Here is a 16,345-nt window from a genome sequence, read left to right on the forward strand (position 1 = left end):
AAACAGAAAGAATTGTCTCATCAATTTAGCCCCAGAGAATGACTGTAGCTCTCCTATAGAAGTCTGATTTTCCTCCTCCTCATTTAGGCTGGAATTTACTGTAAGTCCCTTTCTACCAAGGCAAAGGTAATGTGTTGCAATACAATTTTGAAATCTTTAAAGGGTTAAATACTTCTGTATCTGACTACAGTGAAGCAAATAACACTATGTGTATGGGATTCAATTCTAACTTTTATTAAGTGCTTTTGATGCTATTCCAATGAAATTAGAAATAAGAAATTCTAATAATAAATTATTAGAAACAGAAAAGTGAAAACAGATGATTTTAAGGCTTTCTTACATAGAAAAAAGGTGAGGAAGTAATTTAACGAAAATTGTAAGCAAACAGTCTTTGCCATCCATCAGTGCAGAGCTTGCATTCAAACATATGCCAAACAAAAAAGGTAGCTTAAACCCTTTTTCAGAATTTATGCAGGTGTTTGAACTACCCACCATAACAAATAGTTTCGTAGCCAGGTGAAAAGTCTATAATGAACTCTACAATGCTAAACAATGCTGCTTGCATACCTTCGTCCACATTACCAAATAAAAAGCTTACTTTGAACTTTTTCCTCAGTTCATGCTCTTTCTTTTCTTTTTCCTTTTGTTCTTTCTTCTCCTGGTCCATTCTTCTCTTATCTTCTTTGTCCCAGTTCTTCTCTTTTCCCCTTGATGATCTGAAAGAGCATTGCCAGGACAGAATGTGTGAAGAAAATCTTCCTTGGAGCTACCTTACCCAAGGCTGGCAAAGAACTGCTGGTGACGCAAAAAGACTTCCCCAAGTGAAATCAAATCTACAGATTCTAAACCATAACGCCGCTGCAGCAGATAGAGTAAGTAGCCCTTTACTACATTTGTAAGTTACAGTGTCTGCCCTCATGAGGGCAACACACTAGACAAGGTTATCTGCCTCCACATGTGTGTGTCCAGATGTCTCTGAGATAGTTTTGTTGAGCATGCTTGTGAACTGGCAGCAGTCTAGGTGTTGTACTGGATGCAGCTCTTAAATATTTACTCAGGCCACCAGTGGTTGATGCAGGCTGAACTGAAGCCTGAGATGCCACAGGACTATGTTTTTAAAACTGATTGCAGCCTATTCCAGCAGTCTACACAATGAGTCAGTCTTCTGCACTCATTTTATCACACCAGGGTACACTACCTGCTGTGCCTTGTGTACTGGAAGGTACTGGGGTTTGGGAACTTGGGATGGAATTAGGCCTACATCTCCAGCTCTGCCATTTGGCTGGAAGACCTGTTTTAGAAACCCTATGGAGTTGTTCGAGTGAAACTCCCCCCTTTTTTTCCCCAATACTTTTGCTAGACAGGTAGGCTCAAATTGCTAAAAAAACGTCTGAAATGAGGATCACTTGGGCTATAAATCAAAGGGGATTCAACAATAAATTTTTGCTGAAAATTGTTGTACATCTGAAATATTCTACATAAATTACTTATTCAGAGGGAATTAGAGTTTTTCTTTGGCTATTGTAACACCATAAATCCCATAGATTCAGACATTACCAGGGTAGAGAGAGTCATCAAAGGAAAGGTCTAAATGGAAGAAGAATCAGCAGAGCTTGTATTCTGGCTCTGTTGCTATACTAGTTGACTCAGGCAACAAAAATTGTCAATCCAGCCTCTCATAAGAGTTCTAAGAATATTTATCTGAAAAGCAATTAAAAAAACCCCACTGCAAAAGACCTGTCTGGGACCATAAACCTTGGGGCTGAGCTTATTTTTCCTCCTAGGCTGTAATTCCAACCAGTGGTTCAGACATACTCCTTAGATCAGAAATCAGAGTTCTGTTACCTTGATCACAGTGACTGCATTATTTAATTGCAGGAGTTCTGCCATGCCAGAGCATGGCAGGCCTAACAGGGAAAGAGCCTGTGAAGAGACAGACTTTCTCCAGGGGAAATGAATGAAGACAGGGCCTGCAGCAGAATGGCTCTTTTATTTCAGATGAAATACACCTATTAGAAAAGATAGTAATAAAGGTACAATAGGTCATGAAGTTTAGAATTACGACCTGATGTCATTAATGTCTTCATACATCTCTCCATCACTTTCTTGACCCTATAAAAAAGAATCAATTTTCAATGGTCTAGGTACAGTCAAATAGACATGAAGAAACTTGCTCTGCTATATAAGCTTCAGACAAACTATGTAAGAATCATTTATAGCAAAATGCAAATACCTTTATGCTTCCCCAAACAAGTTACTCCATTATTTAAACACACTATTCTTTTATTTCTGCTATTTTTTACAACATCATACCTATCAAGTCTTGGATTGTTAAAACCACCCAGGCAGATTGCTTAATCCGAAGTGGATGTTTTAATTGCAAAGTGTGTCCTGTAAAGTCTTTATCATTGCTGATGACTGGACTTCCATGATGAAGGTGTCAGGGTTAGCCCTTTTTAAACTGGAATGCTAAGGATCTACATGGTATTCAGATTAAGTTCTAAGAGATTGTCTTAGTCCTTATATAGCCAGGTATATATATACATGATAAAATATGTGATTAGCTGAAATATTAACTGAAATATTCTATTATCAGAATGGACCAGGACCATTCTTTCTATTATTTCTGGAAAATTCCAGTGAAATGAAAGGTCAATGATAATAGAAGATGTAGTTTTCCATTTTCTTTTCTTTTAATCAATTTTTGGTGTCTAGCCAGCTTTGATAACTTGTTCCAGTTTACTCTGCTTCTCTCTGATTCTATTTCTATCCTTCACACCAAATAATTGCTTCTACAGCTTACTGTGGATATACTGGATTAAATCTGCAAGTAATTGTCTAATGTGTTGAAGAGGTTTCACTAAACTTTTAAGTTTTTGCTAAAAAGATAGGTTTATGTTGCTGGATAGTACTTACCCTCTGTGTATTTCCATGACCTAAAGGAACAAAATAAAACAAGGATATTTATTTTTTTTCTTGTGCAGAAAACAATTCATTCTAGCATTAACTAGTTTAAACTGCCTATAACGTCAGTGATATTAACTAGAATCTTTTATTTTGCAAGATCTTGTTTTTAGATGAAGGTATGAATGCAAAATTCAGTTTTTCTAGATTGCTTTCATAGAACATTGCAAACTAAAAATATTTACAAACAGCATACTTCACATGTATTTTAAAAGTGGAAAATTTGTTTTAAAAAATCTTTAACTATGTTAGTGAATTTACCTATGTTATTTTTTTACAAAATCACTACTTTTATGATTGTCAAAAACCTAATAAATCCAAAGAGACCTCAAAGAAATTGCTTGCACCAGCCCAACAGCTGAACAAGTATGGCAAAAGCTCTTTTCCTAATCCAGCCTCTGCTCTGGGCAGCAGGAAAAGATATTCTGTGAATCTCCTGATTCCTCCTTACTCTGCAGGCAGGTAGGTAAGGAAAGCTGTGCTCCAGCTGCACGGCCTGCAGTGCTGTGAGTCTGGATAGCCAACACACAAAATGATGCACAGCGTGCCTGGCACAGCCCAAGTGCCACCAAGCAGGGGTCAGAAGGCAGATGGGCATTCTTTGTGTCACAATCTGCTTGTCTGCTGCCCCTGGTACAACTCACTGCCTCTCATACTCTCAGACCCACAAAGTGACAGTAAAAGCACAGTCAACCCATCTTTATTTATTTATTTATTTATTTAAATCAAGTATAGAACAGTGCCTCCTTCACTAGACCACACAACTCTAAAAGAGCAGCATTCATTTTCGGTCAGGTTTGAAGATCTGGTGATTTATAGTTCCAGTATATTTCTAACCAAACAAAAACAAAAAGAAAGATAAAAAGAAGAAAAAATAGAAAAAGAGGATAAGGGGGTGGGAAGAAAGAAATTTAGCACAGTTTCTGAGAGTCTATCATATTAATCACAGAACAGTAGATCCATTAGTGTTATGAGACAACCATCTCCATAAAGTGGCAGAACCAGTATAATTAGTAAACAAATCACTCTTGAATACAACAAACTTTTCCTTATCTTATAAATACAACATGCTCACAGCTGCTCACAGTAGCCATTAATTAAAATGTATAAAATGTATGCATCTTACCTTGTGAAACAAATTCAACGTCATCATAATTTTCTTCATTTTCTAGGTTTCTGTAAATATGAAAAGGTAAACATGTGAAACCTATGAAGATGGTTTTATGATTACATTTTCATTAACCATTTTTCTGGTGCTTTTTATTATCTATTTTATACAAAAGCAGAACAGTCTATTGACTACTTAAGTACACACAAGATTTTCTAACGTGTTCTCTCTGACTGTGACTAAGTGTTTCAGGTGGGGCTATCTTGATCTAGAGTAAAAAATATAAAGTGAGCCAAAGGCACTCAGAGAGAGTGTGGTATGAAAAATATCATAAGCAGATGGACTGACTGAATGGAAAGAATCTGTTGGGCTTTTTAACCATTTTTGCAGGTGCAGTCCTCTTACAGTGCAAAAGTACAATTTCAGACTTTTTCCTCAATGCTAAATACAGCTCTGAGACTTTGACTTGTTGGGCTTAAAGTCTAAACAAGGGACAAGAGAAACGGTGTAAAGGTTAGGCCAGGTAAAATGTCACCAGAGCTCTTAGATTTAAAATGTTGTTCAAACGAGAAAAATGGGAAATTGACTTGAAAAGATACCTAATAATATCAGAGACATTTAACTTCATAATGCTTTTTAACAGCAGAAAGAAAACAAGGGCTGACAGTTATCATCAAAGAAGTGTAATCAAAAAAAGGACTTGAAAGCAGAACGGGATGTTCTAAAACTGGCTTGATGGGGAAAGCATGGAGACAGGCAAAAGCAAAGGTGTCAGCATCCAGGCACAAATTTTCAGCAGAGAGTAGAATTTACAGGGCACACAGGAATGAGAGAGCAGACAGGGCATGTACAAATGTACAGGGAGGTACATTTAAAAAGTGTCTGATGTCAAACTCGGCTCCTACGCCTGGGTGAAGAGGAGGATACCCAGCCTGGCCGCTGCAGGTACTGCGGCTGTGAGGCAGGACTGAGGCTGTCACACAGTGCTGAGCTGGACATGCCTCCCTCCCTGCTCCTGCCTGCTGGGTGATGCTCTTTGCAGTGCCTGCTGGCCAGGAAGCAGCTCATTATTCAGGCTCAGCTTGACTCTGGTCAGTTTTGAGGCTGGACTCAAGCACTTACAACTCTGTCAGCAGAACTCCCACTTCTGTACGCAGCTCTTCAAAGAAGGATAAAGAAAGGAGCCCCATAACAACAGAGGCTTCTCAGGGTTATCACACAAGGCCACGTCATGGCCTCAGTGCAGTTTCACAACCAGTGCTGAGCTCAGTTCCTCCAGCAAAGCTGCTTCCTGGGGTATTGGCTCATAGACCTGACCCTCCTCGCCCTCTTTGCCCAGAAAAATTGAGGGGAAACCTTAAGCTATTGAGGCAACTGGTTTTCTATCAGTGTTTAAAGTTTTTGGATTATTCTGGAGTCAAAAACCAGTGTGTTCCCCTCCCCTTACCCTCTCCAACAGAGGACAAAAACAAATTGTTATACACAAGACAATTCAGGGAAACAACTGAATAGATGGAGGGTACAAACTAATACAAAAAGCTAATTCTAAACAGGCCAGGTACAGGGTGGGATTAGAAAAGTAGTGTGAGACACTCTTCTCTCAGAAACCTGGAGCACATGCAGCCTTTGTCTGCTGCACCAGGAGGAAAGTGGTAGGCAGAGAAAGGCGAGAAAATAAAGATGTTGTGGCTTTTGTTCACTCACATTGTTTCAGAGCTGGGCTTGATGTTTCTGGGAGGCAGGCTGGGAGCTGCTGGCCCCTGCAGGGATGGGTGAAAGGCCGGTGGAGGAGGTGGCCCCGCCGCGTGTGATGGAGGTATCGGTGGGGCAAGTGCTGCTGAGGAAAGTGTCTTCTGTTTCAAACCTTCATTTTTAGGACCTGAAATGTAGCAGAACGGACTGAATTTATCAAGCAAACATCTGAGGAAGGCACTTTGCTGTGTTTGATGAAGTTTTCGGGTAAGGTATCAGTACTGCAAACACCCTAGACAAAGTATATTTTGCTGAACCTGCTCTAGATATTTTTGTTGCATTATCTCATCACACTAGACAGGAGGAGACTGCATTCAAAAACGTTCTCCCTGTACAAGGACACAAAAATGTCTTTGCCAAGACATGAACTAGACACAAAAACAGCACAGTTCACGCAATACATTAATACCTGTGTTTCAAAACTAAATTATAGTTCCACAATTCCCTTAAAAGACCAGCTGCAAGGTTTCATATGAGCACTGACATAGTATTGCTGAGTTTTTTTGCTCAAAGAGTTTTAAGGGAAGGGATAAGAGACAAAAACATATTTTGGCCTTTAGAGAGAGAGGTACAGGTCTCTGACCATCTTCAAATACAATTTTAATATAAGTTGTAGAAAGTCTGGACTTTTCTAGCAAGCTCAGATTAGAAAAGTGGCAAAGCTGCACAGAAAGCTACACCCTCAGCAGACAGGTGTAGCCCCAAAAACTGATGGTGCTCCGCGCTAGGCACAGAAGCCACAATTACATGAGTGAGCTGGTATGAATGTGTGCAGTACTGAATTCATGCTCCCTGCACAAACCACAACCAAACCATAGCAACCACTGCTCTGAGGGTTGATTTTGAGAGAAATCATTCTACACAAGCAAATTAAGTTGGAGTTTTGATGCTATGATGTTTTTGAAGTATGATTTTATTTTTTTGGAATTATTATTAGTGAATTAAAATCTAGCCAAAAAGAACTGTCCCCAGCTGCATGGAGACAAATCCAGAAAAATCCAAGGAAAAGGAGAACAGCGGGAAAAAACAAATTCAGAGTTCTGTTAAAATCAATTACAACTGAGAAGAAACTCCTTAGTCTTCTGGAGAATTTATTTAAGTTCACACCTGTGACAGATTAGAATCTTGTCAAGTAAAGGAAATGGTAACCTCACTGAAAAAAAAGTGGTTCAAAACACAGAGCAACAACAAATATTTACTAAAGTTTAATAGTAAGACTGAAAATTGCAAGAATCTATTGGAAGAGCATTTTTACCTTATTGGGTGTCTGGAATTCTGTCCTTGTGATAGACAGGAAAAGGGGAGTTAGTAACTTCAGGATGGACTTTTCCTTATCTCACATGGAAATCAAAGTGAAATTATCAAACCTTGACAGTTTTTCTCTGTACTACCATACAACTCAAAAAATGATTGATAAATATTTCTTCATGGATGCTTAGACCAACTTGTCAACATATATATGAACAGTGGTGCATTTTAAACCTGTTAAGTTCCTCCATTACTTAAACGGAAAAATACTGATAGTCCCAAAACGGATGATTACACAAGTGAATTCTTTTGTGGTTTGTGCATTAAGGAACATGCATATTACAAAAGAAGATCCTTACCATTTAAGATATGTCAAGATTAAATTTGCTCCACTTATGTTTTTAGCATTTTATTCAAAAATATAGCCCAAAAGTTAAGTGAAATAATCCTTTCTCTTAGTATTGAGGAGGCTGCAGCAGGGCCAATGTGTGTCAGCTGGAGATTACCCAAAGGAGAATAGTGAGAATGAGGTCTAGAAAACATAAATTCCTGAATATATTGAACAAATGGTGGTGGTTTAGGGAAATGTGCTAAGATTGGGGTAGAACAAAATTAATACCTAAGTCACTGGTAGTGAAGAAAGGGATAATTTATATTTCCCCTCCTTTTTTTCCATAGTGAAGAGGCAGTGAGTAACATGCTTAAAAGCAAGCAACATTTGTTAGAAGGCACTTTCTAACAGTGAAAGTAGAATTTTCATGCTTTGAGGTTCATGTTGAAGAAGTAGGATAAATTTATGGCATGAATAAGTTCTAGTTCTTACCCTGTACATTGGGATGGATATCAAAATAGTGACAAACAACTTCTTTATATCCCTTCCAGTTCGATGCTGACATCCTTTTATTGCTGTCCTGTCTGTTACATCACTTTTGAAATATTGAGATCAACAGCTGTAGCTATACTAAAGTAACATTTTGGCTGTATCTTTCAGTAGTTTGAGGGGTGTTGACAAGACAAAGAATACTATAGAGTTTTTGTAGTGGTACTTTAAGTGTGCTTTTTATAAAAACCTGCATCTTACTGTTTTCTAAGTTCCTCAGGCTTCAGGTTCGTTCATTTTTACCTTTGCACACAAGGTCAAAAGCATTTTATCACCACTGTTTTATACCCAAAAGGTAATGACAGCCCTGGAATTATTACATAACTCAGATGTTTTTCAGTGACTTTAAAAGACTCGACCTTTTAAATCTCAATCAAGGGTGCTTTTTTTTTTCTTTTTCTTCCTCGTGTTTGCCAATTATTTCATAGTATTTCTGTTATCGCTCCAACTTTTTCAACACTGTAGAAAATCTGGCACTGGAATTCTACAGAGCATGCACTTGTCTGCCACGTGTAGTGATGAAAATTGCAAGTCATTCTTCATCTGGCCATATCTCCACTGATTTCATCCAGGTGGTTTCAGTATTTTCTCCAATTGTCATCTCTCCTCCTATTTTGGAAGAGCAGACTCCTGACTATTAAACTAATGTCCAGGAGCAAAAATCTTTTATTCAGAAACTTTGTAACTATATAAAAATTCTTTAAGGGCAAAACTCCAAGAATCTAGAGTACAAGCTGATAACCCTTAAGCATTATGATCTTGTGTCTCATTTTAGTCCTCACCCAATTGCAGAGCTGCTTATAACTTGATTTTTTTCCTCCAAATCATTACACCATCTTGTTTCACGGGTATGGTTTACATTTCTTCATTATATGTACAATTGTACATTATATGTACAATATATATGTACAATTGCATTTGAATAAAAGCAAACTTTGCTTAAATGAGCCAAGGTTACACCTCACTGTGCTCTTGTTGTATCTGAATACTTGCAGATTACATCTTAGCATTTAATTCTTCACAGTCTTTATTCACCCACAGACTACAATTCCTCATTGCCCTAAAACTTCATATAAATATGAACCTATCTCCAGAATATGAATGTATCTCCAGATGAATTCTAGAGTTTAATCAAATGAAACAACCAGAAAGGAGTCTGTTTTTTGGTTTGCTTGTTCTGCTTTATTTTTTGTTGTTGTTGTTGTTGTTTTGTTTTGTTTTCCTGAAAGCCATGTTAATTGGTATTAATAATACTCTCAAAAATTTATTTTTGTGTTTTAATAGGGAATCCTACATCAGTTTTTCAGTAGTTGTATCCACGTTGTCCTAACAGAGTGTTGTGTATGTGCTCAACATGCATATGAACCTTTTGTCTTCACATTGTATTACTTCTTGTTATACGTCCTTTGTAGGACTAAGGTAAAAATTCTTCCCAAGTCTCTGTGCATAATACTTCTTTCATCTGATGTCTCTTGAGAGCCAAATTCAGGCAATAGGAAAGTGAGCCAGGAAAGGATACCACATGCATTTTAGATTAAGAGTTTATTTTTAAGTATAAAGGCTGAACAACCTGTCCTTTTTAATTTTTGTAGTTTTTTATCATCTAACAGTAACATCATATTAATAGAAATACTGCTTTTTTAGTTTCTAACTATTGTAACTGACTCTTCTCTGCCTTTAGAGTTTTAATTAGCTTAATTAATTACACTTATGACCAAGACTGATGCAGGTGTAAAATACTTTAATTCTAATACTAGAAATAATGGAATGATTTAGGTAGGAAAGTGACATGCTGAAAAGTGAAAAGCTGTTTGGAAAAAAAGGTGTAACAATCAGGCTTGATGAGCCAAAGCTATGATAACATTCAATAGTAGATTTTTTTTCACTGTTTTAATGGAGCAGTTGTTTTGTTGGTTTTTTTTTTTTGTTTTTTTTTTTTTTTTTTTTGTTTTTTTTTTTTTTTTTTTTTTTTTTTTGTTTTGTTTTGTTTGTTTGGTTTTTTTTGTTTTTTGTTTTTTTTTTGTTTTTTTTTTTTTTTTTTTAAATCTGGGACACTTGGTACTATAAAAACATGGAAAAGCTCCATGAAGGTAGTGGAACAGCAGTCAGGAGCAGACATTCAGATCAAGAAATTAAACTGAAACTACATCCTGGCTTCACATGCACCTGAAGCACTCTCATCACAGTAAACAGTGTTAAGGGTGGTCACTGTGGGGCAGCTTTGACAGCTAACACCTCGGTTTCCAAATAGCCTCTCCTCTCAGGACTCTCAGCTTTCTCGCAAGTAGTGCTGCGCTGAATAAACAGAGGCAGAAACGGAAGCTCTTCAAATAGAAACAAAAGAACAGAAGAAAAGGCACTGCAGCTGTATAGAGAAAACTGCTATAAAAAATGTCCACAGAATGTCCCATTATACTGCTGCTTGTGGCATTAAACTTCTTTAATCATGCTCAGATCCTCAGGACAGCTATCCTTACAGGACAGCTATGCACAGAACATGGCAAAAATCTATCTTGTGTTCTTGGAGAACCTTCTCAAGCAGCTTTCATATGGGCACTGGCCAAAAGTTCACTTACATTCTTGGGAATGTTTGTTTATCAGGAAGTGAAGGACACTGAAGTTGTCTTGATGCAATACTTGTGACTTTGACCCTTGCCATTCTTGGCTTGTGAAAGGGAAACACTGATACATCTTTGGTATTACATCTAGAGAAAGATCCCATCTCCCTTCATGTCCAGATATTCTGTGTTCAACAGCAGAAGAAATCAACCTGCATAAAAAAGCATAATTTCTATGCTTTTCCCATGGGAACTCAAAAGAGAAATTAGAAGTCCAGCTCTTTTGGAACTTGTGAATTCTGTCCTGAAGCATTCAGGACAGAATGAGAATGAGAAAAAGCAATTCTCACCCTATTAAAACCTTCAGTGCTGTCCTGAGATACTTCATCACTCTGTCCTGAGATGCTCATTCCATAAATATGTGGCAAAATGAAGGGAAGTCCAAGCACTGCATAAAGTCTGTAATGTACTACACCCAGAACATGTATTGGTGGGATGGGAATCTTGAGGGAACTGGTCCTTTGGTCACAGATGGTTCTTTGTTTTTCAAAATGGTAAAATGAATTGGACTCATGTGCAAGGGTGATTTTGGCTCCAGTATTAATTTATTTCCTCCCTAAATACCAGGGTATCTCAGTGTTTGGGTGAGAGATTGGCACACAGAAGACGGTAAACATCCAATTACCAACCTGAGCAGAATAGAAGCTGTCAAAGAGGAAAAAATCTCACATATTTTTTAGCACTCATACCCGCAGTTCTACGTCCATCAGCTGAAGATACAAACCTGTCTGTTCAATCAAATCAGTATTTGGCACAAAGCTTTTAATTGGCAACAATGAAAAATAGTCATTTTGATAATCTCCCTTGAAGCAGGCAAATATCCTGTTCTAGCAGAGGGTGGTCTGGCTTCAACTATTCATATTTTTCTCTCACTTGGCGGGACTGCAGCAGCAATGTATACCTGCTCCCAAAGCCAGCAGCACTTTAGAAATCCCAGTTAGCTCAAAACAGCTGTGTTGATCTTATCTGCAATACACTCTCTAGCAAATGCATTAGTCTGGCCTCCAGTCTCCAAATAATCCAGACTTAACCACAAAGACTGAACTGTTAATGATATTTAAGGTATCAGGCTGTAGCATCCTGCCTATCCACTGCCTCAATCCAGAAATTTCTGGTCCATGCCTGCATCCTAAATAAAACTGGAACTGAACAGCAATGCATGGCACTGTGTACATTCCATTTTGAGTGGTCTCATCATACCTGCTTCACCATAAATAGACAGAATAAATACATATACATATGTAAGTAAGAAAATCCCTTCTATAACAATGCAGTCTCTTGCAACATGCAAGGCAAAAATGGATTATTGACTTCGCATTCTAAAAAAAACCCACCTTCTTTTTTGGCCTAGAGTATGGCATTTGGTGAGATCTTATTGCCTTTCACCTCTGATGCACTAAGCTCCTGGTCTGTTACTGACTCCAGCTTTTAGTAATGTTAAAAAAACCCTGACAGTGAGCAGGTGCTACAAGGAAACTTCAAATAAAATTATTAGTGAATTTTTATAGTTTTCATCATAAAATGACTTCAGGATTTTTTAAGCAGTTACACATCAGAAAGTCTTTAAAATAATATTTCTATAAAGCAAAATGTTTTTGAGCTACTCTGCAAACCCAACATGCTTTTCAGTTTTACTGCAAAGCACCTCACCACTTCTACATGCAAGATCTGGGTAGCTTTCTGGGTTTTACAGAGGGTTTACTAGGAACCTGCAACAACATCTGCAGCAGCTGATCAGCCACTTCCTACTTCATCTGTAATGTGCAGAGAGCTGTGCTCTGCTCTGCTTCCCTAACCACATTTTCGTTTAGATACAAGCCATGGTTTCAGATTTCACTATTATGCTGCTTTGGAGCTGCTCAGAGTGAGCAGGTAAACTTACAAAAGAGCCAAAGCTCAGGGCTTTTGATTATGCTGTGGTGACACATACTGTACCAACAAATTTCAGTTGTGATACTGCTCACACCTTGAAAACAAAGAGCATGGAAAGTTTCTGATTGTTGCTCTCCTCAAGTCCCAACCTTACTTTTAAAAATGCCTAGGTACAATATTTTATGAGTTTTCTTTTCTTTTACTCTTCTCACCTCTCCTGATTTTCCTCCCAGTTAGGTGATTAAGCTTTTTTTTTCTCCTCTGTGCAAACAAAATTACGTCCCAAAATGGTGGAATTTCAGACAAAGAGAAAAAGGGGTCAAATTAAGACCGAGGTCTTCATCCTTTTTAAGATCATTTTGCTCATAGTTGCTCATAACATCACAAAAAAGATGATCAAAGCGGGTAGAGAGTCTGTCCGTTTTAAAGCAAAACTTCTCATTGGTCTCAATTAAAAAATCTTTCCACAGCAGATGCACAGACTACCTTAAGGATGTTTCATATAAGGTTTAACACTTATTCTAACACTTACACTCTCAAAAATATCATATAGTTGACATATTAAGAGTTGACATAATTCTAGATCCATACAAGGTTGGGGATTTTTCACCTTCCATATATATAGAGACAAACAGATGAAGAATTTAGAGCACATGAAAGTCAGCATCTAAATTTACATTTAAGGTTGAGGGCTGAAAAATATTAAGCCTGTCCATAGTCTTACTCCAAAAAGAAGGCTCACAGTTACACCCAAGGTACTTCAGTATGTAAAAGTTTGCAGGACTGAGCCTTGTGGTGACTAAATATGAGGTTAGGTATTTCTAACCTCATATTTAGGGGTCCAGCACACTTCTGCTGGGCAGTGCTGACTGGCATGAGAAAAGTGATTTCCAGCTGCAGATGTGTCGGAAGTTATCACAGAGAGAAGACTGTACTTATCTAAAGAGGAACACAAAATTAAATCCAAACTCCAACTTAAATTCAACTCCAGTTGAAACTTTCCATTTGTCTGATAAAAAGCCTTAATGACTACTTCTGGTTCTACTAAAAATATAAACCTGAGTCCATTGATTTTATGTTGTATGGTATCATTTCTTTTGCAAGAAAAAAGAATAAAAATTGAAAAATTCAGAGATGGAGGACATATAAGACAGTAATAGTTTAAAAATAGTTTTTTGTAATTAGTTTGTATTTGAAAGGGAAGGCAAAAGAAGATGCGTGCAATGATGCAAAGGCAACTTTGTAAAGAAAATGTACTGAAAAATTTTCTTAAAATGTGACCATTTCCCAGACTAAAAAAATGATGAGGGGTTTTAAAATTTTTCAACGTGAAAAAAAATTACATCATACCTACCATGGTATATAAAAAATCATTTTCATAAAAAAATTCCCATGCAGCAAAGTCTTGCATTTGGATAGTGGAAGTGTGCAGATTTTCTCTTCAGAATTTGCAAACAAGGAACACCATTGTTCAAAATGCACATATCTGAGAAGGGCTCAATTTCAAGAGGAAACCAATGACCTCAAGAATGTTCTTTACTAAAAGGAACCTTTTAGGATTAAAAAAAAAAAAAGTTAAGATACAATTTCAAAATCTTACTAACAGCTTTACTATAAAAGGCATGGGATTTTTTTGTGTCTATTAATACTGAATATTTATTGCAGCATTTAATATCAAAACTTTCAAGAATGACTGGAAGTTTTCCATATATGAACTATAATGAACTATGATTTTAATATATTTTCTATAATGAAATATATTAGCTTGTGCTGTATTATTACCCACGTAAGGCCACCAAATGATGGAGATTGATTCAGAACATTTCTCCCTGTGAACCAAAATAGGTCTAGAAAATAAAAAGGTGAAAATACTTGCACCAGTAGGGCACAGATTGTTTCAAATTCAAACATTACGCATGCTGCATAGGTTTTATCTCTGTGAGCTGGTAAGGAAATATTTAAAGAGTACAGAGAAATTAGAACTTTCAGCTCAGAGAGAAATTTCAGTACATATCAAACTTCAAATATGAGAAGTATGTGCTAATCATTCCTGTAATTACAAGTAAACAGACTGCAAAGCTTTATATTTTTTTGAAGCTAGACAACTTTTGGGTTCAAGATGTATTCTACAGTAATGGTACCAGCAACATGTCCAGAACGCCATCACCACAGTGCTTCTGTGTATCAGGGAAAACAAGATATTTTCCAACTTGACCATAAAGCTGTCTGTAAAATAGTGTGATAAGCTAGATGCACTCTCTTGCTAAAAAAAGTTGTAAAGTAGGCTTTAAGCAAAATATGTGTCAACTTAAAGAATGGGAAATTTCAGCAAGTTCTTACAACTTTTTCAATCTATAAATTAAATTTAGTTATAAGCTCTGTGTTCACATTCTTTTCTGCAGTCTGAACAGATTTCAGAGCACTTGAGGTGTTGGTACAGCAGAGATGCTTTTGTATTGTGACCCATATAATGCAACCACATGATGAAGGTGCATAAATAGGTGTTTCTTCTTGTGAATCAAAACAAGTGAACAAAAGAACAAGATTTCAGAAATTAAGTTAAGGGAATTTTACTAAGCAGAAGTAATTACTCAGTTCCATCAGTTCTACTTTTTTCTTTCCAGCAGCTTCCTTTCTGTCACCTTCCATGAGAAACTCACAGCTGTCATTTTTCTGCATCCTTATGAACTTTCCTTTCTAACTACTCCTCTTAGCACTTTTTCTCAAAAGCACTTTTTCTCTCATACATAGTGCAATCCTCAAGGCACTATGTTAAATCCATCCAGCACTGACCCTGCTGGAAGGTGGGCAATGGTTTCAAGTAGAGCATGATACCTCATGTGCTTCATTCAGTCCTTTGCAGAGGTCCAGACCTATTGAGTGAATGTGTTATGCATATACTTTGATTCAAAACAGAAGGGGCCTCAAAGCTGTTCAAACTACATGTCAAATCTCTGACCAAAATTAACAGGTGCACTTGCATGGCTTCTCTTCTGAGTCCTAAATTCTGCATCTTAGTTTCTCCATTCAGGAGCGGTTTTAGCTGACTCAATGGGATTTAGGGCAGTCAGCTGCAGAAACAACTGCAGAATTCATGTGCAGACTATAACAAGTGCAAACATGAGAAAAATAGTTTTCTGTGCCTCCATCCTGTGATAAAAACAACCCACATCTTACTGTTAATTTTCGAGAATCAGATAATCTTGAAGAGAACAATTGTTGCACATAAGCCATAACAAACAAAAATGTAGATACTTAGGAGAAGATCTGCCAGTTGCAGAAGCTTGGACAATTCACAATGGAGACATGTCTCCTGATGTTAAATGGATACAATTTATTCTTTTAAAAATAAAAATATACTCTAAGACATTTGGAAAATGTTGCAGAATGTTGTAGCTAAGGTAATAATCAAGCATAATGAGTTTAAATATTAATTTGCAGTGGGTTTTGTGTACTTTTCCTTCCTTATACACAACTGCAGCAAGTCGTACTCTGAGCAATTACCCACAAGGAAACACTCAATGTTGGTTTATCTGTTTTCTTAGGCAGATTGACTAACTAACTAACTAACTAACTAACTAACTGACTTAGGTGTAGTGGTCTCACTCATATTTCTCTAAGGATAGTCGAATTAATTTTTAAATTGCAGTGATTAATTTTTTTTCAATGCTCTTAACCATACTGGCAGTTTAATTTACAGTTTTGTCCACATGTTTTAGCAGAATTATGTGACAAACTCATGATCTTTTAAGGTAATGTCTCAAAAAATCCAGAGTGGTAGGGTTTCCTCCACAGCCTTAATATTCTTTGTTGTGGAGGCTCTTAAAAATTCTAAGGAATTTTCTCCCTGACTGAAGCAGACTGACAGCATGTGCCCACTTTTTATTCACTGAATAAAACTGA

At 37.1% G+C, this 16,345-nt stretch overlaps 1 protein-coding gene across 2 annotated transcripts in view; it reads right to left on the reverse strand.

The window, feature by feature from the left end:
• The window catches only part of FYB1 (FYN binding protein 1), a 44,445-nt gene that overhangs the window by 19,552 nt on the left and 8,548 nt on the right, over window positions 1-16,345 (reverse strand). For both annotated transcript variants that reach the window (XM_063180089.1, XM_063180088.1), the window contains exons 3-7: window positions 5,777-5,951; window positions 4,091-4,140; window positions 2,917-2,936; window positions 2,066-2,112; window positions 599-716 (exon numbers count right to left, since the gene is read on the reverse strand). In XM_063180089.1, coding sequence (XP_063036159.1) covers window positions 599-716; window positions 2,066-2,112; window positions 2,917-2,936; window positions 4,091-4,140; window positions 5,777-5,951 — 410 coding nt within the window. The remainder of the gene's footprint in view (window positions 1-598; window positions 717-2,065; window positions 2,113-2,916; window positions 2,937-4,090; window positions 4,141-5,776; window positions 5,952-16,345) is intronic.

The sequence above is a fragment of the Melospiza melodia genome, chromosome Z, assembly GCF_035770615.1.
Source record: "Melospiza melodia melodia isolate bMelMel2 chromosome Z, bMelMel2.pri, whole genome shotgun sequence".
Classification (NCBI taxonomy): Eukaryota; Metazoa; Chordata; class Aves; order Passeriformes; family Passerellidae; genus Melospiza; species Melospiza melodia.